This window comes from Argiope bruennichi, chromosome 5 (genome assembly GCF_947563725.1).
Source record: "Argiope bruennichi chromosome 5, qqArgBrue1.1, whole genome shotgun sequence".
Taxonomy (NCBI): domain Eukaryota; kingdom Metazoa; phylum Arthropoda; class Arachnida; order Araneae; family Araneidae; genus Argiope; species Argiope bruennichi.
The window spans coordinates 116,791,524-116,813,092 of record NC_079155.1 but is presented as its reverse complement, the minus strand read 5'-3'; the positions used below and the strand labels follow the sequence as shown (position 1 = coordinate 116,813,092).

At 41.8% G+C, this 21,569-nt stretch overlaps 2 protein-coding genes across 2 annotated transcripts; both read right to left on the bottom strand.

Moving 5' to 3' along the window:
* Positions 1–3,512: 3,512 nt before the first annotated feature.
* LOC129968369 (uncharacterized) lies at positions 3,513–4,589 on the bottom strand. Its single transcript, XM_056082226.1, has one exon. It carries the CDS (start codon positions 4,587–4,589, stop codon positions 3,513–3,515), a length of 1,077 nt encoding a protein of 358 aa, XP_055938201.1.
* A 7,580-nt stretch (positions 4,590–12,169) lies between these two features.
* LOC129968368 (uncharacterized) lies at positions 12,170–15,888 on the bottom strand. The gene is made up of 3 exons (XM_056082225.1): positions 15,858–15,888; positions 12,826–13,341; positions 12,170–12,672 (listed from the first exon to the last, which is right to left on the bottom strand). The coding sequence occupies exons 1-3, from the start codon at positions 15,886–15,888 to the stop codon at positions 12,170–12,172; spliced, it is 1,050 nt and encodes a 349-aa protein (XP_055938200.1).
* Between the last annotated feature and the right edge of the window lie 5,681 nt (positions 15,889–21,569).

Here is a 21,569-nt window from a genome sequence, read left to right as displayed (position 1 = left end):
GTTACATACAGAACAGATCGGTGCTCTTTCACCGAAAAGGAGATGACGATGCGTGAATCGAGTATGCCCTATACGAAGGCGAGTCAACTTGACATCAACCTCTCGTATAGGGATTATAGGCCAGAAATCAATTGTAGGTTTGACAAAATGTAACTTATTGTTAGTTTGCATGTCCCATGCCTTCTGCCAAGTTAAGTGGAAATAATTATTGACCGACTTTCTCGCATCATAATATGGAAGGCTATATGTCAGAAAGGATGTAGCCTGTTTAGCAGCAGAATCTGCCTCCTCATTTCCGGAAATACCCACATGACCAGGAACCCAGCAAAATATGACCTTGAATCCTCTATTTTGTAAAATTTGCAGCGTAGACATAATCCGAATAGCAGTTGGGTGCATCCCTTTATGACAATGTGAGAGTGCCTCCAAAGCACTCCTACTGTCAGTATAGATAATAAAATCACGCTGAGAAGAAGGCGAGATCTCCTGAAGAGCACAGAAAATTGCCACTAACTCAGCCGTGAATACAGAACAGTGGTCGTGTAGGCGATAGCTCAGTGTATCAGATGGAAGTGCGATGCCACAACCGACATGTCCATCCGATTTCGAGCCATCCGTAAAAATTGGAGTGAATGAAGAATACCGATAGCGATGGTAAAGAAAGAGTTGTTGGAAAACCACAGGGGCTGTTGACGATTTGTCAAAACCTGCAAAGGGATTCAGAAAATGAAAATGCGGGATATCCCAAGGCGGAAGGCAAAGTGACTCAGCTGTTTTGATGGTCACGTTTGAAAGGTCCGAGTCCTGCAAGAGTAATTTTACTCTCTCATTGAATGGTAGGATATGAGAGGGACGGGCATCGTATAGTCTACGAAGGCCAAAAGGAAGATTCATATTACAAATGGGGTGATTAGGGATAGACTTTGTCCGATAATAATATAAAATAGATAACTTCTGTCGTCGTAAGTGAAGAGGTAGTTCGTGGCAAGTAACATACAGACTCTCTACTGGTGATGTACGGAAAGCTCCGGAGCAGATTCTTAGAGCAGAGTGGTGGATAGTATCCAGTTGCCTCAAAACTGTAGGGCGTGTAGAGCCATAAACCATGCAACCGTAATCAATACGGGAAAGGATTACTGCCTGGTAGATACGGAGTAGGGAGGTTCGATCGGCACCCCAAGATGTTTTTGCCAGAACCTTTAAAATATTTAAGGATTTTTCACACTTCTTCCGCAAATATAAGATATGCGGTAGGAAGGTAAGTTTCCGATCGAATATCACTCCTAAAATTCGTATTTCGTTTACCACAGGAATTGGAATATTCTGAATATGAATACACGGATCAAGATGAAGATTTCGTTTTCGGCAAAAATGTACACACCGGCTCTTCTCCGGAGAGATCGTATGCCCGTTTTCCTTACACAAAGAGACCAATTTGTTTACAGCGGCTTGTAACTGCCTTTCAATTAGATTCATATTACTGCCTTGACACGAGACCTGCAGATCGTCCACATAAAGACAAGCATGCACAGATGAAGGTAAATGGGTTAAAATTTGACTAAGATGAATAATGAAGAGTGTGACACTGAGGACACTCCCCTGCGGAACTCCCTCAGCTTGAATAAAATGATTTGAATAAAAGTTACCTATACGAACTCTAAAAGTGCGATGTGATAAAAAGTTTTGTAAAAATATGGGTAGGTTTCCCCTAAAACCAAAATTATAAAGTGTTAAAAGTATGCCGTAGCGCCATGTGCGGTCGTATGCTTTCTCAATATCGAAGAATATGGAGACAAGGTGGTTCCTCTTAACAAAAGCATTGCGGATCTGGGTTTCCAGTAAAATGAGGTTGTCAGAAGTAGACCGACCTCTACGGAAACCACTCTGCAAAGGGGGAATACATCCTTGTTTCTCCAATTCGTATACGAGACGAGCATTAACCATTCGCTCAAAGGTTTTGCAAAGACAACTAGTCAGCGCAATTGGCCGGTAGTTCAGAGGGTTTGATGGGTCTTTGCCAGATTTTAAGATGGGAATCACAAAAGCTTCCTGCCATTGTGAAGGATACTGGTGCTCAGTCCAGATTCTGTTATATAAGAGTAATAAACTGGAAAGAGAATTTGCATTCAAATGGCGGAGCATGCTATATGTGATCCCATCTGGTCCAGGACTTGTATCATGGGCTTGAGACAAAGCCGATTCCAGTTCCGACATCTTAAATTCGCAGTTGTATGGAAATGTTTCCTGGGTATTAAAGCCTAAATGTGCCCGTTCCGCGCGATTCTTAACTGATAAAAAATCAAAACTGTAAGAATCGGTTGCGGAAACTTCTGCAAAGGCTTTGCCTAAAATATTGGCAACATCTAATGGAGCGGAGTAGGACACATTCCCTGTTTTTAAAATAGGGAAGGAATAATCTCTATAAATTCCATTAGCTGCTTTTACTTTTTTCCACAAACGTTTACTGGAAATATAGGATGTGATAGATGATACAAAGCTAATCCAAGATTCCCTCTGACTACGACGGCGAATACGACGAGCAAGGGCTTTGGCTCTTTTAAAAGCGACTAAGTTCTCTGACGTTGGGTAGCGTCTAAATTTGCTCCACAGTCTCTTTTGGTTCTTGTAGCTGTCGCGGCAGGCTTCGTTCCACCACGGTCTACGAAATTTTCTTAGCCGTGGGGAAGTTTTCGGAATAGTGATATTAGCGGCATTCATTATCGTGTCAACGACATTCTGTACGGCTTCCAAAATGTCTACATTATTGATCATGGTTTCATTGATAAAAGCATGATGGGAGAATGTAGTCCAGTTTGCCCGTTGGAATTGAAAACGCAGAGGACAAAAAGTCGCCCCACCGTTATCAGCATGGGAAATTATTAAGGGGAAGTGATCGCTATTGTGCAGATCATCTCCAACTGTCAAATTCAACAACGGTAGTAGTTCAGGAGAACATATGGCTAAATCGAGACAATGGAAGCTACGTGTCGGTTCATGGAAGTAGGTCTTCTCGTCATTATTGAGCAGACAGAGACAGTTATTTGTAATAAACTGTTCGATCTGCCGCCCACGAGAGTTTCCACTATTTGAACCCCACAACGTACTATGGCCGTTGAAATCACCTAGCAGGATAAATGGCGTAGGGAGCTGGTCCACTAATGTATCTAGATCTTGCTGACGTATTATATCATGAGGCGGTAAGTAAATGCAGCAGACTGTGACCAAAGATCGTATATGGACCTGCACAGCCACAGCCTGAAGAGTGGTATGCAAATTGAGAGGTGTGCTCGGATAAAGGTTTGATGTGAAGATGCAGACACCTCCAGAAACATGAGATCCTATGCCTGCATCTTTCCGAACACAGCTATATCCGCGTAATTTGATGGGAATGTTTGGTGTCAAAAGGGTTTCTTGAACACCAATGCAAGCAGGATGAAATTTGTTAACAATGGACTTTATGTCAGGAAGTTTCAAGCGAATGCCGCGACAATTCCAAGAGATGAAAGTACCCATTAATTGATTTTTTTTGAAGGGGAATGAACTGATGCAGTTGTTGGAGTTGCCAGGTCTTCGCAACTCATTTCCAGCTCCGATTCATCCTCTGAAGGATGCAATTTAATATCTGGGCTATGGCTAGCGCCACCAAAGATGGACGCCAGATCCTTATGGACAATTCCCTTCGTCGCTAGCCCTAAAGCAACGGAGTTTTTGGATGCCGATTTTTTCAATTTCACAGGGAGATCTTTTGTTGTAAGACCACGTTTTGCAAGCTTCAATTTCAAAGTTTTATTTGATTTAGTCTTTTGTTTATTTGTTTCTGGTTTTGAAGTTTCAGGAGCACTAGCTGTAGATTGTTCAGTGTCTGAATCTAATGGTTTGTCTTGGGGTTTCATTTGCGTTTTATGTTTAACGCAATTTGAACACGAACAGTTCGTACAGAAGGGTTTTTGCAAAGCTGCGGCATAACTTAAGCTTTGAGTTGGCGTTTGAACTAAGATCTTTCGTCTTGCTTCGGGATACGGAATGCCTTCTTTTACTTTTAGTTCAGTGATCTGTTTCTCCAGAACCCACCTTTTGCATTCTCTCGAAAAGGATGAGTGTGCGCCATCGCAGTTCACGCACTTTTCCTGTGCAGTACACTGCTGGTTCTCGTGGCCTTTCTCAGCACAGCGGGCGCATGTGACAGTCCCGCGGCAGTTAGCTTTCGAGTGGCCGAAACGTTGACACTGAAAACACCTGAGTGGATTTGGAATATAGTGCCTAACTGGTAATTTAATGTACCCAGCGTAGATAAACTCCGGCAATTTAGGAGAGTGAAAAGTTAAAATAAGATGCTTGGTATCAAGGAGTTGTCCATCCCGCCGGATAGTTATGCGGCGTACATGCGTTACTCCTTGACTCCGTAATTCATGTGTTATTTCCTCTAGCGGTACGTTAAACAATTCCCCACAGGTAATTACACCTTTAGAGTAATTTAACGACACATGGGGTTGAACAGTGATAGGAATTGTTGCTAGTGCTTTTAACTTGATGATTTGTTGGGCTTGTTTCTTAGAAGCAACTTCCACAAGCAAGTCTCCAGAACGCATTTTGCGAATACATAAAACTTCACCGATCGTTGCTGATATCGCCTTTTGAACGAGGAAGGGAGAAACCGAGTTAAATGATTCATTTTTTTCCGATACTCTTTTAATTATAAAATATGTGTCAAAGTTTTGCTGACTAGGTATAAATTTAATTGTTTTCTGTCGCCCACTGAAGGGAGATTTTCGTGAGGAGCCCATACGATATTAAAGATGATTCGGGCCCGACGGCACCGCCCACCACGGAGCCCAACAAGGGAAGGCAGCCACCGGCTCTGGCCATTCCCAGCCTCGGCGCTTACCTTGGTGCTAGCCGGAACCTATACGCTCGGAGTTACCCCCGGGGACAGTGACCACCCTTAACGCCAAGCCCAAGGAGTAACCCCTTTGCTTGATCCCTAGCAGACTAGCCACTCAGGTGACTAGGTACCAGCCGATTGATGCACAGGGGACCACAGTACACCACCCGTCTTTCTAATGGGTCGCCACGCACGGCCAACACGTGGGACATTGGCTGTCCATGAGAAGCAAGAAGCAAACAGAGCGGCGACAGCTTCTCATGGAGAGCTCCCTCGCTTGCCGTCGAGGGAAGGAAAAAAAGCAGATAGCAGAAGGCGTAGGGGAGTGGAAACATAAAGGGAGTAAAGATCCCTGGGTACCTCGGGATTGGGACACCCGTACCCACCTATAGTAGGTGAGCCCCTGAGGGGAACCAAATGATTAGGATACCGGCCGATTGATACACCGGGGACCACAGTGTACCGCCCGTCTAATGGGTTGCCACGCACGGCCAACACGTGGGGTTTTTGGCTGTCCATGAGAAGCAAGAAGCAAACAGAGAGGCAACAGCTTCTCATGGCGAGCTCCCTCGCTTGCCGTCGAGGGAAGGAAAAACACAGCAGAAAGTAGAAGGCTTAGAGGAGTGCGAACAGAAAGGGAGTAAAGATCCCTGGGAACCTCAGGATTGGGACACCCGTACTCACCTATAGTAGGTGAGCCCCTGAGGGGTCATTAGATCGATGAGCGCTTACTCTGTTGGATTTGTTGTTGTTGTTGTTGTTGTTGTATATGTTTTATTGGCGCAAGAGCCATATTTGGCTATACTGCGCCAAGCACACGGTAAAATCAGATCAGACATTTAAAACAACACATTTTAATAACAAGTAAAAGTATTAAAAACCACGTAAAATGCGTCGATACAAATATTAAACTGTCTCAACGTAGGACAATGATTAACGTAAATGTAAAATAATCATATAAAAAATACATTTAACATAAAAGGAAGAACAAACAGATGAAATAGATGTTATATATAGTTGATGAAACCAATCGCTCTTAAAAATTTAAAAATATTTGGGTGGTATTTTTCACCCACTAGGTCTTGCAAGGTAAAATAAGACGAGTAGAAAAAGTTACGACGATGAACATTAAAATCGGGACATTCAATTAAAATATGGTTCACACTAAAAGCAATATGACAAGTGGGGCAAATTGGCACCCTTTCACCTAAGATGAGATGACGATGTGTAAAACGGGTGTGTCCTATACGGAGGCGAGTCAATTTCACATCAACCTCCCGTATAGGGTGAACAGGCCATAAATCAACTGTAGGCTTGACGGAATGAAGTTTATTCTCCGTCTTCAAATCCCATGTTAATTGCCATGTTGAATAAATATGTTTAATGAAAAATCTTTTAATGTCGCAATACGGAAGTTTATGGGACAAAATGCAGTCGGCAGATTTTGCCGCTGAATCAGCTTCTTCATTCCCAGAAATGCCTACGTGACTCGGGATCCAACAAAAAAGGATATGAAAGCCTTCATTTTGTAGGAGACGCCAAGTAAATAGGATTCTAATAGCAATTGGATGCATCCGATTGCTATAGTGCGAGAGTGTCTCCAGAGCACTCAAACTATCGGTATAAATAATAAAGTTACGCTGAGAGGACGGCGAAATTTTTCCCAGAGCACAGAAAATTGCCATCAACTCAGCAGTAAATACAGAACAGCAATTATGTAAACGATAGTTCAGTGTATCAGAAGGAAGAATTATGCCACATCCAACATGGCCATCTGATTTTGAGCCATCTGTAAAAATCGGTATAAAAGAGGAATACCGACAGCGATGATGCAAAAACAGGCATTTGAAAATAATTGGATCATTTGACGATTTATTAAATCCTGAGAAGGGATTCATGTATGAAAATTGTGGTATATCCCAGGGAGGGAAGCAAAATAAATCTACAGTCTTAATTGTAACATTTGAAAGGCCCGAGTCATGCAAAAGTACTTTTGCTCTCTCACTAAATGGAAGAATGTGAGAGGGACGGGCCTCATAAAGTCTGCGAAGACTAACTGGTAGTGTTATATTAGAAATGGGATGACTGGGCACAGATTTTGTACGGAAATAATAACAGGCAGACAATTTTTTACGTCTTAAATCAAGAGGTAGCTGGTTGCAAATAGAATAGAGGCTCTCAACGGGAGAGGTACGAAATGCTCCGGAACAAATCCTTAAGGCAGAATGGTGAATGGTATCCAAGCGTCGCAGTATAGAAGCACGTGCGGAACCATACACCATACATCCGTAATCCATGCGAGAGAGGATAACGGCTTCGTAAATATGGAGCAGAGATGTCCGATCGGCCCCCCCAAGATGTTTTGGAGAGAACCTTTAAAATATTTAAAGATTTCTCGCATTTCTTCCGAAGGTTTGAGATATGTGGAAGAAAGGAGAGTTTCCGATCAAAAATCACTCCCAGAAATCGTATTTCATCCACAACTGAGATGGGTGTATTTCGTATTTGAATGACAGGATCTAAATGGATATTTCTTTTCCTGCAGAAATGGACGCATCGGCTCTTCTCCGTAGAGATAGTATGCCCGTTGTTATCGCACCAAGCCACTACCTTATTTACTGCATTTTGCAATTGTCTCTCGATTAAATTCATATTGCTCCCTTGACATGAGATCTGCAAATCGTCAACATAAAGTGATCCCTGAATAGATGAAGGTAAAACAGATAAAACTTGGCTAATATGAACAACAAAAAGTGCAACACTGAGGACACTTCCCTGCGGAACTCCCTCAGCTTGAATAAAACAATCAGAATAAAAGTTGCCTACACGTACTCTGAAAGTCCGATGTGATAAAAAGTTCTGCAAGAATATGGGAAGATTTCCCCTAAAACCAAATTTAAAAAGTGTCGAAAGTATGCCATAGCGCCATGCTCGGTCGTATGCCTTCTCAATATCAAAAAATATGGAGACAAGGTGGTTCCTCCTAACAAATGTGTTGCGTATCTGGGTTTCCAGAAAAACGAGGTTATCAAATGTAGATCGACCTCTACGGAAACCACTCTGCAACGGGGAGATGCATCCTTGTTTCTCCAGTTCATATACAAGGCGTGTATTGACCATGCGCTCTAAGGTCTTAGAAAGGCAGCTCGTCAGAGCAATTGGTCTGTAGTTCATAGGATTTGATGGTTCCTTATCAGGCTTTAAGATTGGGATCACAATAGCTTCACGCCATTGTGAAGGGTACTTCTTTTCAATCCATATTCTGTTAAATAGTAATAACAGATTCGAAAGGGAAGTGGTATTCAGATGGCGGAGCATATTATATGTGATTCCATCTGGCCCTGGGCTGGTTGGTTGGTTGGTTGTTTGGATTTTTTTGGCGCAAGAGCCATTTTTGGCCAAGCTGCGCCAAGCACATGGTATGAAATGCTACTAGATTAAAAAGAACCAAACATCATAAAGTCTAATATAAAGTAAAATACGCAAATTCGGATGATATAAAACACATTCAAAGAGTAAAAATTCCAAATGAAAGTTTGAGAATAGATTTTCACATAAAAGGTGTTGAAACAAATTTAATAAATAAAAGACGATAAATCAATAAAAAGTGTTAGATGCGAATATAAAATCCAATGGTTCTTAAAAATTTAAAAAGGTTTGGGTGATGTTTTTCACCCACCAATTCCTGTAGGGTTAATGATAATGACTTAAAGTAGTGTAATCGATACGAGTTAAAACATGGGCATTCAATTAAAATGTGCTTGATGGTAAAATCAGCTTGACATGTTTGGCACACTGGCACCCTTTCACCAAAAATGAGATGCTTGTGCGTGAAGCGAGTATGTCCTATACGGAGGCGGTTCAATTTGACATCTTCCTCTCGTATAGGTAGAACAGGCCATAATCCAATGTTGGATTTCACGTCATGCAATTTGTTATGGGACTGCAAATCCCATTGGTTTTGCCAAATTATAAAAATACGACTATTGAAGGACTTCTTCACATCAGTGTACGGAAGTCCTTGGTTCAAGGTAACCGATGCCGATTTTGCAGCAGTGTCCGCCTTTTCATTGCCAGCGATGCCCACATGACTCGGAATCCAACAAAAATTAATTTGGAAGCCCTCATTCTGCAAGAGACGTAAAGTGTATAGAATACGGATAGCAATGGGATGTATTCGATTGTGGTAGTGAGAAAGCGTTTCTAGTGCACTCATGCTATCGGTATAAATCATAAATTTTCTTTGAGAAGAATGCAAAATTTTCTTTAAAGCACAGAGTATTGCTAATAGCTCAGCAGTAAATACCGAGGAAAAGTTATGCAGACGGTAATTAAATGTATCGGATGAAAGTATTATGCCACAACCAACATGTCCATCGGATTTTGAACCATCTGTATAAATTGGAACGAAAGAAGAATACCGATAGCGATGATATAGAAAGAGTTGCTGAAAAATAATAGGAGCAGTTAATGACTTGTCAAATCCTGTAAAGGGATTCAAATAAGTAATTTGTGGTATATCCCAAGGAGGGAAGCAATAATCAATAGATTTGATACCAACATTATCAAAGTCGAAGTCTTGTAAGAACTTTTTTACTCTCTCACAGAAAGGCATAATATGAAAGGGCCGAGCATCATAAAGTCTGCCGAGGCTAAGCGGTAGTGTTATTTGACTTATAGGGTGTCTTGGAACAGATTTTGATCGGAAATAATACAAGGCAGATATTTTTTGGCGCCTTAAGCATAGAGGTAGTTGGTTACAAATAACATGCAAACTCTCTACAGGAGACGTGCGAAATGCACCAGAACAGATCCGTAAAGCTGAATGGTGCACGGCGTCCAACCGCCGCAAAACAGAAGATCGGGCCGACCCATACACCATACACCCATAGTCGATACGGGAAAGGATGACTGCTTCATAAATTCGCAGTAGGGAAGCACGATCGGCACCCCAAGATGTTCTGGAAAGCACCTTTAAGATATTTAATATTTTCTCACACCGCGTCCGAAGGTATAGGATGTGTGGTAAGAAGGTCAATTTCCGATCAAAGATAACTCCCAAAAATCGGGTCTCATTCACAACTGGAATAGTTGTACGTCCAATGTATATAGCGGGGTCCAAATGTACATTTCTCTTTCTGCAGAAATGGATGCACTGACTCTTCTCAGGAGAGATTCTGTGGCCGTTGTTATTGCACCAAGCCACCACACTGTTTACTGCATTTTGTAGTTGTCGTTCAATTAGATTCATATTACTACCTTGGCAGGAGATCTGCAAATCGTCTACATAAAGTGTTCCATTAACAGATGGCGATAAAATCGATAAAACTTGGCTCAGATGAACTATAAAAAGTGTCACACTGAGGACGCTTCCTTGAGGAACTCCCTCAGATTGGATAAAAGAATCAGAGTAAAAATTAGCAACCCTAACTCGAAACGTTCTATGGGATAAAAAGTTTTCCAAAAATACGGGCAAATTTCCTCTAAACCCAAAGTTAAAAAGGGTGGAAAGTATACCATAGCGCCATGCACGGTCATACGCTTTTTCGATATCGAAGAATATTGAGACAAGGTGATTCCTCCTGACAAATGCGTTGCGTATTTCGGTTTCCAGCAAAACGAGGTTGTCAAAAGTAGACCGACCTCTACGGAAACCACTCTGCAACGGGGAGATGCATCCTTGTTTTTCCAATTCGAACATTAAACGAGCATTGACCATGCGCTCGAAGGTCTTGCAAAGGCAATTTGTCAACGCAATCGGCCTGTAATTCAGAGGGTTCGATGTCTCTTTACCAGGTTTTAAGATTGGAATCACAATAGCTTCTCGCCATTGTGAAGGGTACTTCTGTTCAGTCCAAATTCTGTTGAAAAGCATTAACAGATTGGACAGGGAAGTAGTATTCAAATGGCGAAGCATGTTATACGTGATTCCATCTGGTCCAGGGCTCGTATCATGGACATGAGACAAGGCCAATTCCAGTTCATACATTCTGAATTCAGAGTTATAAGGAAAGGCACTTTGAGTATTAAAAAGCAGCCGCAACCGTTCTGAGCGATTCTTAATTGCCAGAAAATCAGGAGTATAAGAATCTGCTGCAGAAACACGTGCGAACGCTTGGCCAAGAATATTAGCTACATCAATGGGGTCGGAATGCATCACATTTCCTGTTTTTAATACAGGAATCGAAGCTTCACGATAGATCCCATTAGCAGCCTTTACCTTTTTCCACAGAAGTTTACTGGACGTCCTGCATGTAATGGATGATACAAAATTAACCCATGAGTCTCTTTGGCTACGACGCCGAGTGCGACGAGCTAGCGCTTTGGCTCTTTTAAAAGCGACAAAGTTCTCAGTTGTTGGGTACCTTCGAAAGATGTTCCAGAGTCTTTTTTGATTCTTGTAACTATCCTGACAGGCTTTGTTCCACCATGGTTTTCGAAATTTTCTTAGACGTGGTGAACTCTTAGGAATAGTGGAAGTTGCGGCACATATTATACTATCAACGACATTTTGAACTGCTTCCGAGATGTCTGATGTATTGACCATCGTCTCCGTTATAGCTGCCATTTGAGAGAAAGCAGTCCAGTCTGCCCGCTGGAATAAGAAACGCGGAGGACAAAGAGTCGCACCGCCGCTATCAGCATGGCAGACGACAATAGGAAAATGGTCACTATTGTACAAATTAGTACTTACTTCAAAGGCCAAAAACGGCAGGAGTTCTGGAGAACATATGGCCAGATCAAGGCTGTGGAATGTACGTGTGGGTTCATGAAAATATGTTTTCTCATTATTATTGAGCAAGCAGAGCGAGTTGTTGGAAATAAATTGTTCTATCTGCTGACCACGAGTGTTTGTATTATCTGAACCCCACAAAGTACTATGGCCATTGAAATCGCCAAGTAAGATGAAAGGTGAAGGAAGCTGGTCCACTAAGTTGTTGAGATCTTGCTGACAAATGACATCATGTGGCGGTAAATAAACACAACAGACTGTGACCAATGTTCTTGTGTGAACCTGCACAGCCACAGCCTGTAGAGATGTGTGTAAAGTAAGAGATGTACTGGGATATAAATTGGATGTAAAGATACAGACACCACCAGAAGTTCGAGGCCCTGTGTCTGCATCTTTCCTAGTACAGTTATAGCCACGCAATTTTATGGGAATATTGGGTGTCAAGAACGTTTCTTGAACCCCAAAACAGATGGGATGAAATGTATTGAAAATGGTCTTGATGTCATTAAGTTTGGAACGAATGCCGCGACAATTCCAAGACAGGAAGGTACCCATTAAGAGAGTCTTTTTGAAGAGGAACCAGAAGAGGCAGTGGTTGGAGTTGCCTGAATTTCGCAACTCATCTCCAAGTCATCATCATCCTCAGATGGGTGTAATTTTATATCAGGGTTATTATGGGGAATATCACCGAAGATAGATGTCAAGTCCTTATGGACCACACCCTGCGTCGCTAACCCTAAGGCGACGGAATTTTTTGATTTGGACTTTTTTAATTTCAGAGTGAGGTCCTTATGCGAAAGGCCGCGTTTTGCAAGCTGCAGTTTCAGTGAATTTTGAGATTTTCGTTTAGCTTTTGGATTTAGTTTGCCAACTTGAGATGTTTCAGGTGCACTTGTAGAATGGTCTGTATCGGAATCGGAATTTTTCCTGGGATTTCTAGGTTTTGTGGCAAGGTTTTTACAATTTTTACAAGAGCAGTTCTCGCAAAATGATGTTTTAACTGCTGAAGAATAACTTATGCCAGGGGTAGGAGTTTGTGTTTGCACTTTACGCCTGGCTTCAATGTATGATATGCCTTCTTTTATTTTAACTGTTGTGATCTGTTTTTCCAGGTTCCAGCGTGGGCAGAATCGAGAATACGACGGGTGGTCGCCATCGCAGTTCACGCACTTTTCTTGTGCGGAACACTGCTGGCTATCATGCCCTTTACTAGCACATCGGGCACAAGTGAGTGACCCGCGGCAATTCAGCTTTGAGTGGCCAAAGCGCTGGCACTGAAAACATCTAAGAGGGTTTGGAATATACGGACGGACTGGTAATCTAATGTATCCTGCATAAGCGAACTCGGGTAAATTTGGTGTTTGAAATGTTAAAATATGATGTTTGGTTTCCATAAGTTGTCCATCTTTCTTTATATTTATACGCCGAACATCTATTACTCCTTGTGGTTTCATTTCTTTTTTAATAATTTCTAATGGGACATTTAACAGTTCTCCGCAGGTAATAACACCTTTAGAGGTATTCAGAGATTGGTGAGGACTGACTGTGATGGCTATTGTTGCTAATGCCTTCAGTTTCTGTAGCTGCTGGGCTTGCTTTCGAGAATTCACCTCTACTAACAAGTCACCAGAGCGCATTTTCCGGATAGATGTAACTTCTCCAACAGTTGCAGCTACGGCCTTTTGAACTAAAAATGGTGACACGCTTGAAAAAGTTTCATTTTTATCTGAAACACGTTTGATTACGAAAAAACTGTCAAAATGGTTCTCATAATTAGAGTTAATTGGTACAATGCGACGCCCACTGAAGGGACCACGTTTGGAGGAGCCCATACGATATTGAGAATGATTCGGGCCCGACGGCACCGCCCACCACGGAGCCCAACAAGGGAAGGCAGCCACCGGCTCTGGCCATTCCCAGCCTCGGCACTTACCTTGGTGCTAATCGGAAACCTATACGCTGGGAGTTACCCCCGGGGACAGTGACCACCCTTAACGCCAAGCCCAAGGAGTAACCCCTTCGCTTGATCCCTAGCAAACTAACCACTTAGGTGGCTAGCGACCAGCCGATTGATGCACAGGGGACCACAGTACACCACCCGTCTTTCAAATGGGTTGCCACGCACGGCCAACACGTGGGGTTTTGGCTGTCCATGAGAAGCAAGAAGCAAACAGAGTGGCGACAGCTTCTCATGGAGAGCTCCCTCGCTTGCCGTCGAGGGAAGGAAAAGATATAGTAGACAGCAGAAGGCGTAGAGGAGTATAAACATAAAGGGAGTATAGATCCCTGGGTACCTCGGGATTGGGACACCCGTACTCACCTATAGTAGGTGAGCCCCTGAGGGGCTTACTCTGTTGGAACAACGACGGGAGTAGCGGACATGCCAAATCAACAAGCATCAATCTCTCGTTAGATCGATGAGCGCTTACTCTCTTGGAACAACGACGGGAGTAGCGGACATGCCAAATCAACAACCATCAATCTCTCATTAGATCGATGAGCGCTTACTCTGTTGGAACAACGACGAGAGTAGCGGACATGCCAAATCAACAACCATCAATCTCTCATTAGATCGATGAGCGCTTACTCTGTTGGAACAACGACGAGAGTAGCGGACATGCCAATTCAACAACCATCAATTCGTCCTTAAATCGATGAGCGCTTACTCTTTTGGAACAACGACGAGAGTAGCGGACATGCCAAATCAACAACCATCAATCTCTCATTAGATCGATGAGCGCTTACTCTGTTGGAACAAAGACGAGAGTAGCGGACATGCCAATTCAACAACCATCAATCTCTCATTAGATCGATGAGCGCTTACTCTGTTGGAACAACGACGAGAGTAGCGGACATGCCAAATCAACAACCATCAATCTCTCATTAGATCGATGAGCGCTTACTCTGTTGGAACAACGACGAGAGTAGCGGACATGCCAATTCAACAACCATCAATTCGTCCTTAAATCGATGAGCGCTTACTCTTTTGGAACAACGACGAGAGTAGCGGACATGCCAAATCAACAACCATCAATCTCTCATTAGATCGATGAGCGCTTACTCTGTTGGAACAAGGGCGAGAGTAGCGGACATGCCAATTCAACAACCATCAATTCGTCCTTAGATCGATGAGTGCTTACTCTGTTGGAACAACGACGAGAGTAGCGGACATGCCAATTCAACAACCATCAATTCGTCCTTAGATCGATGAGTGCTTACTCTGTTGGAACAACGACGAGAGTAGCGGACATGCCAATTCAACAACCATCAATTCGTCCTTAGATGGATGAGCGATTACTCTGTTGGAACAAATGCGAGAGTAGCGGACACGCCAAATCAATAACCATCTATATCTCATTAATTAGATGAGCGCTTACTCTATTAGCACAACGGCTTGACTAACTCACACGCCAATTCAACAACCATCTCTCCCTCATTAAAACGACGAAAGATTACAGGAACAATCAGGAGAGTAGCGGACATATCAATTCACCAAACACCAAATTCTCTCATTAGAGTGATGATAGCTTCCACTACTGGAAAAACGACGAGAGCAGCGGAAATGCCAATTCAACAACAACCAATATCATTAGAGGGATGAACACTTACTATAATGGAACAATGACAAGAGTAGCGGATATGCCAATTCAACAACTACCAAACTTTTATTAACGCGATGAGTACTAACTGTATTGGAACAACGACGAGTAGTGGATACGCCAATTCAACAACCATCAATCTGCTATTAAATCAATGACTACTAACTATATTGGAACAACGACAAGTAGCGGATACGCCAATTGAACAACCATCAATCTCCCATTAAATCAATGAGCACTTAATTTCCAGGAAAAACGACGAGTAGCGGTCGTGCCAATATAACAACCAATCACCCTCTTATAACTCGATGACTGCTGCTCGTGCTACTGTATTGAAGTAACAACGAGAGTAGCTGACATGTGAATTCAACAATAATCAACCTCATATATACAGATGAGAGCTATTCTATTGAAGCAACATCGAGAGTAGCGGACATGTCAATTCAACAAACATCTACCTCTTATAAATCGATGAATGCTACTCGTGCTACTCTATGGGAGCAAAAACGAGAGTAGCAAACAAGTCAAACATTACCTTATAAAATCGATAAGGCTACTCATTCGGAGCAATGCCGAGATTAGACAACATTTCAATTCAAAAACCATCAACCTCTTATAAATCTATGAATGCTACTCGTATTACTATGTTCAACAACATCAAGAGTGGCGGGCATGTCTGTGGGCGCCTACTCTGTTGGAACAACGGCGAGAGTGGCGGGCATGTCTGTGGGCGCCTACTCGGTTGGAACAACGGTGAGAGTGGCGGGCACGTCTGTGGGCGCCTACTCTGTTGGAACAACGGCGAGAGTGGCGGGCATGTCTGTGGGCGCCTACTATGTTGGAACTACGGCGAGAGTGGCGGGCATGTCTGTGGGCGCCTACTATGTTGGAACTACGGCGAGAGTGGCGGGCATGTCTCTGAGCGCCTACGCTGTTGGAACAACGGCGAGAGTGGCGGGCATGTCTGTGGGCGCTTACTCTGTTGGAACAATGGCGAGAGTGGCGGGCATGTCTGTGGGCGCCTACTATGTTGGAACAACGGCGAGAGTGGCGGGCATGTCTGTGGGCGCCTACTATGTTGGATCTACGGCGAGAGTGGCGGGCATGTCTGTGGGCGCCTACTCTGTTGGAACAACGGCGAGAGTGGCGGGCATGTCTGTGGGCGCCTACTCTGTTGGAACAACGGCGAGAGTGGCGGCCATGTCTGTGGGCGCCTACTCTGTTGGATTAGTTGGTTAATTGGGTTTTATGGCGCAAGGACCAGATCTGATCATTCTGCGCCAAACATTTGTTAAAAATGGCTTTCGTGTTAAAAATTAAAACATTTTAAGTAGATACAATTAAATATGATGTAAAATTTGAATATCTTTTAAAAAAGTAAAAATATTTGGATGAGGGTTATCTCCTAAAATGTCATTTAATTTAAAAACAGTCGCTCCAAAATGAACTTGTCGTTGTGATCTAAAATCTTGGCATTCACATAAAACATGCTTAATCGTTAAAACACAATTGCATTTCTCACAAAGTGGTGCAGGATCAGAGTGCAAAAGATGTTTTGGGGTCAAATAGGTGTGGCCTATTCGAAGTCTCGTGATGATGACATCTTTCTTTCTAGTCAGAATTTTACTTTTGAAACCCTTGATAGATGGCTGTATTTGAAAAAGTTTATTCGTAGTTAGCTTTCCCCATGTAGCTTACCAGGATTTACTTTGAATTATTTTTATTGCTTGTAATGCATCGGATAATGGAACAAAATTTTCCTTCAACAGGGTTGAGCTTTTTGCTGCCTTGTCAGCTTTTTCATTTCCCAAAATTCCAACATGCCCAGGTATCCAACAAAATTTAATCGTGAAATTATTTTTTAGCGAATTATATGTGTGCAAACTATTTAGAACTAGGGGATGACTTTCCGATGACACATTCTTAAAAGCTGCAATGCTACTTTTAGAGTCAGTATATATAATAAATTTAGAGGGGGATGACGTTGCAATTTTTTGAAGGCTTAGATATATTGCATAAAGTTCGGATGTAAAAACAGAACAGAAAGGGTGAAGTCTTTCGGATATTATTACATTACGAAAAACTGCTGCTGAGCCAACATTATTACCGCATTTCGAACCATCTGTATAAACAGGTTGAAAAGAATGATACTGTTGTCTATGTTCATAAAAACATTTCTGAAACATCACGTCTGATGTTGATGGTTTCAGGAAGTGCATAAAATCATCTACAAAACTGAAAGACGACTCTTGCCATGGAGGTGGACCACTAATGTTTACAGCAATCGGGAAGTCTTCAGTTTTGAATGTTTGTAAAATCTCTCCTATACGGAATCCAAAAGTTGGCGTAAAAGACAATCTCCTAGAGAATAACGATCCGTATATAGGATTAAGAACCTTGTTGCACAGTGGATGGTATTCCACACTTTTAATCTTATAAAAGTAGGATAAACAAAGTCGTTTCCGCCTCAATTCCAAGGAGGGCTCACCACTTATAACTTGTAAACTTTGAATTGGTGATGTTCTAAAAGCTCCTGTAGCTATACGAAGTCCTTGATTATGCACCGTCTAACAATTTCAAGGTGGATTTGGCAGCTGAGCCATAAATGGGTGCCCCGTAGTCAAGCTTTGAGCGTATCAGTGATTTATATATCTTCATCAAAGAGGCTCTATCTGCTCCCCAAGAGGTGTTTGAAAGGACTTTTATAATATTTAGCGTTTGAAGGCATTTTCTTTTCAAGTTTTGAATATGAGAGCGAAATGTTAGTTTATTATCTAATATCACGCCCAAAAACTTTTTCTCACTAACTGTGGGAATGACCGACTCATTCAGTCGAAGCTCTGGATCTGCATGAAGGCCACGTCGTTTACAGAAGTGAACACTAACTGTTTTCTGAGGAGAAAAAACAAATCCATTTTTCAAAGCCCAGTCCATCATATTGTTTATGGATGTTTGTAAATGTTTTTGAATGAAATCCAAATTTTCGTTAGCACAATGGATCTGGATGTCATCGACATAAAGTGAAGTATGTACAAATGGTGAGATTTTCGAAACAATCCCATTTATTTTTATGATAAACAGTAAAACACTTAGTACGCTACCCTGAGGAACACCTTCATGCTGAATGAAAGTATCTGATAAAATATCACCAACACGAATTTGAAAGATCCTTGTCCTCAAAAAGTTTTGTACAAAAATTGGTAGATTCCCTTTCAAACCCAAGTTAAATAAATCTTTCAAAATGCCATAACGCCAGGTTCGGTCATAGGCTTTATCCATATCGAAGAAAATAGATATAAGATGTTTTTTGCTTACAAAAGCCTCTCTGATAGCAGTCTCTAGTTTTAGTAAATTATCCAATGTACTTCTCTTTTTGCGAAAACCGCTTTGGAAAGGGGAAATCCAGTTTTTCTCTTCTAAGACATACATCAGTCGGTGACTAACCATACGTTCCATTAGTTTACTGAGGCAACTAGTAAGGGCTATTGGTTTGTAATTACAGGATTGGATTGTATTGTGGGATTTAAGGGCGCAAGAGCCATAGATGACTATACTGCGCCAGACATATGGTTATAATATAAAAAGCGTGTCTTTATGTAAAATTAGAAACCGATTAAAAATTACTTGGCAATGACTCTTAAAATTAGCAACGAGAGTAAAAAATGGTAATGAAGCATTAAATAAGATGATATAAACCAATTTCCTTTAAAAATTTAAAAAGATTTATGTGGGGATGTTCCCCCACAAGCATTTGCATGTCCACTGTTGAATCATTAAAAAATCGTAAACGATGATGATTAAAAACAGGGCATTCAATTAAAAGGTGAAGAACCGTTAAAATCGTTCGGCATCTGGAGCAAAAGGGAGCTTGATCGCCTAATAAATGATGTTTGTGGGTTAAATGAGTGTGACCAATGCGGAGTCTAGTCAATTTGATTTCGAGCTCACGCACTGGAAGAGCAGCCCATAATGTAATTGTAGGTCTAATAAAATATAATTTGTTACTGTTTTGTTGATTCCACGATTCCTGCCATATAACATTAATACGACGCTTAAACGATTGCTTCGCATCGTAAAATGGCACCTCAGGCTGCATAAACAAAGACGCCGTTTTCGCAGCGTTGTCAGCCTGTTCATTTCCCGTTATCCCAAAGTGACTCGGAACCCAGCAAAATAAAATTTTGTAGTCCCTGTTTTCCAGAGTTCTTAAGAGGTGCAGAATTTCCAGAACGGTAGGATGAATTTGATTCTGAAAATTGGAGAGTGTTTTCAAAGAACTCATGTTGTCGGTGTAAATACAAAATTTACGCTCAGTAGAGAGAGATACTGTTTGTAACGCATAGAAAATTGCCATTAATTCAGCAGATAATACTGAAAAAGAGGTATGCAAACGATAACTTATTGTTTCTGTATCAAAAATGATACCACACCCAACATGTCCGTCCGACTTGGAACCATCTGTGAAAATAGGCATATGGGTCGAATACTGAGAGCGATGAGACATAAAAAGGTTTTGAAAAATGACAGGGGCCGTTGTCGGTTTCTCAAATCCATAAAAAGGATTTAAAAAGGAAAACCGAGGTGAATCCCAAGGAGGAAATGAGAATAGATCAAGGGTGTGAATACTAACATCACGTAGTTCCGAATCCTCGAGGAGTAATTTAACTCTTTCACAGAATGGAAGAATGTGAGAACGTCGAGCCATGTATAATCTCCGAAGACGAACAGGAAGCACCAAAGAGTGTAAAGGGTGTTTCGGGATTGATAAAGCACGGAGGTAATATTGTACAGACATTTTTTGGCGCCGTAAATTTAAAGGAAGATGGTGACAGACAACGTAAAGACTCTCCACTGGTGAAGTTCGAAATGCTCCCGAACAAATTCTTAGTGCAGAGTGGTGTATGGTGTCCAATCTGCGTAAAACGGAAAACCTTGCAGACCCGTACACCATACAACCGTAATCAATGCGTGAAAGAATGATTGCTTCGTAAATTCTAAGCAAAGTTGTACGATCTGCTCCCCAAGTGGTTCTTGATAGTACCTTAAGAATATTCAATGACCTGTCACACTTCTTCCGCAAATGTAGGACATGCGGAAGGAAAGTGAGCTTATGGTCAAATATTATTCCTAAAAATTTGAATTCATCCACAACAGGAATTGCGACATTTCGAATGTAAATTGCAGGATCTAAATGAAGACCTCGTTTCCTGCAAAAGTGAATACAACGACTTTTTTCCGGAGAAATCGTGTGTCCATTATCATCACATCAGTCAATAAGTTTATTAACTGCAATCTGCAGTTGGCGTTCCATTGAGTGCATATTGCTGCTTTGGCAGGAAATCTGGAGATCATCTACATATAAGGTGCTTTGAACAGATGAAGGTAAAACATTAAGAATTTGACTAAAATGAAGCATAAAAAGCGTTACACTGAGGATGCTTCCCTGTGGAACCCCCTCAGCTTGAATAAAAGGATCTGAATAAAAATTACCCATTCGAACACGAAATGATCTTAAAGATAAAAAGTTCTTTAGAAAAACAGGCAAATTTCCTCGAAAACCAAAATTTAAAAGAGTTGTAAGAATTCCAAAGCGCCAAGTTCGATCATACGCCTTCTGAACGTCAAAAAATACAGACACCAGATGATTCCGACTGACGAATGCATTGCGGATTTGAGTCTCGAGAAGGACGATATTATCAAATGTGGAACGCCCTCTACGAAAACCGCTCTGCATTTGCGGAATACATGCCCTCTTCTCTAATTCGAAAACTAACCTGGAATTTATCATTCGTTCCAATGTCTTGCACAAACAACTTGTGAGAGCTATAGGTCTGTAATTCAGAGGGTCAAAAGAGTCCTTACCGGGTTTAAGGATGGGAATAACAATAGCTTCGTGCCATTGCGAAGGGAACTTCTGCTCAAACCAAATGCGGTTATATAAATACAACAAATTTGAAAGAGAAGTTTCAGATAAATGGCGAAGCATGTTATAGGTAATTCCATCCGGACCGGGGCTTGTATCCTTAACTTTAGACAAGGCCGTTAGCAGTTCATGCATCCTCAACTCAGAATTGTAAGGAAGGGATCTTCGGGTGGAAAAACGCAAAACTCTTCGTTCCGCGCGATTCTTCTTCGCCAAAAAAGCAGAATTATATGAATCGGCAGCGGAAACTTGTGCGAAAGTATACCCGAGAGTATTAGCAACATCTATGGGAGAGGCAATCGTTCTATTTCCTGTCTTTAGCACGGGATAGGAGAAATCTTTGTAGATCCCATTTGCAGCTTTTACTTTTTTCCAAAGCAATTTGCTTGAAGTGGAAGATGTGATTGAAGATACAAAGCGAATCCAAGATTC

Excerpts from the sequence above, each read along its gene's own strand:
- LOC129968369 (XM_056082226.1), bottom strand. The coding sequence starts at position 4,589 with ATGCGTTCTGGAGACTTGCTTGTGGAAGTTGCTTCTAAGAAACAAGCC.
- LOC129968368 (XM_056082225.1), bottom strand. The coding sequence starts at position 15,888 with ATGCCCGCCACTCTTGATGTTGTTGAACATA. Across the intron at positions 13,342-15,857 it reads TCTTGATGTTGTTGAACATA|ATAAAAATGAAACTTTTTCA; the intron begins GTAATACGAGTA and ends AACGTGTTTCAG. Across the intron at positions 12,673-12,825 it reads CACTTGTGCCCGATGTGCTA|CCAGGCGTAAAGTGCAAACA; the intron begins GTAAAGGGCATG and ends CATACATTGAAG.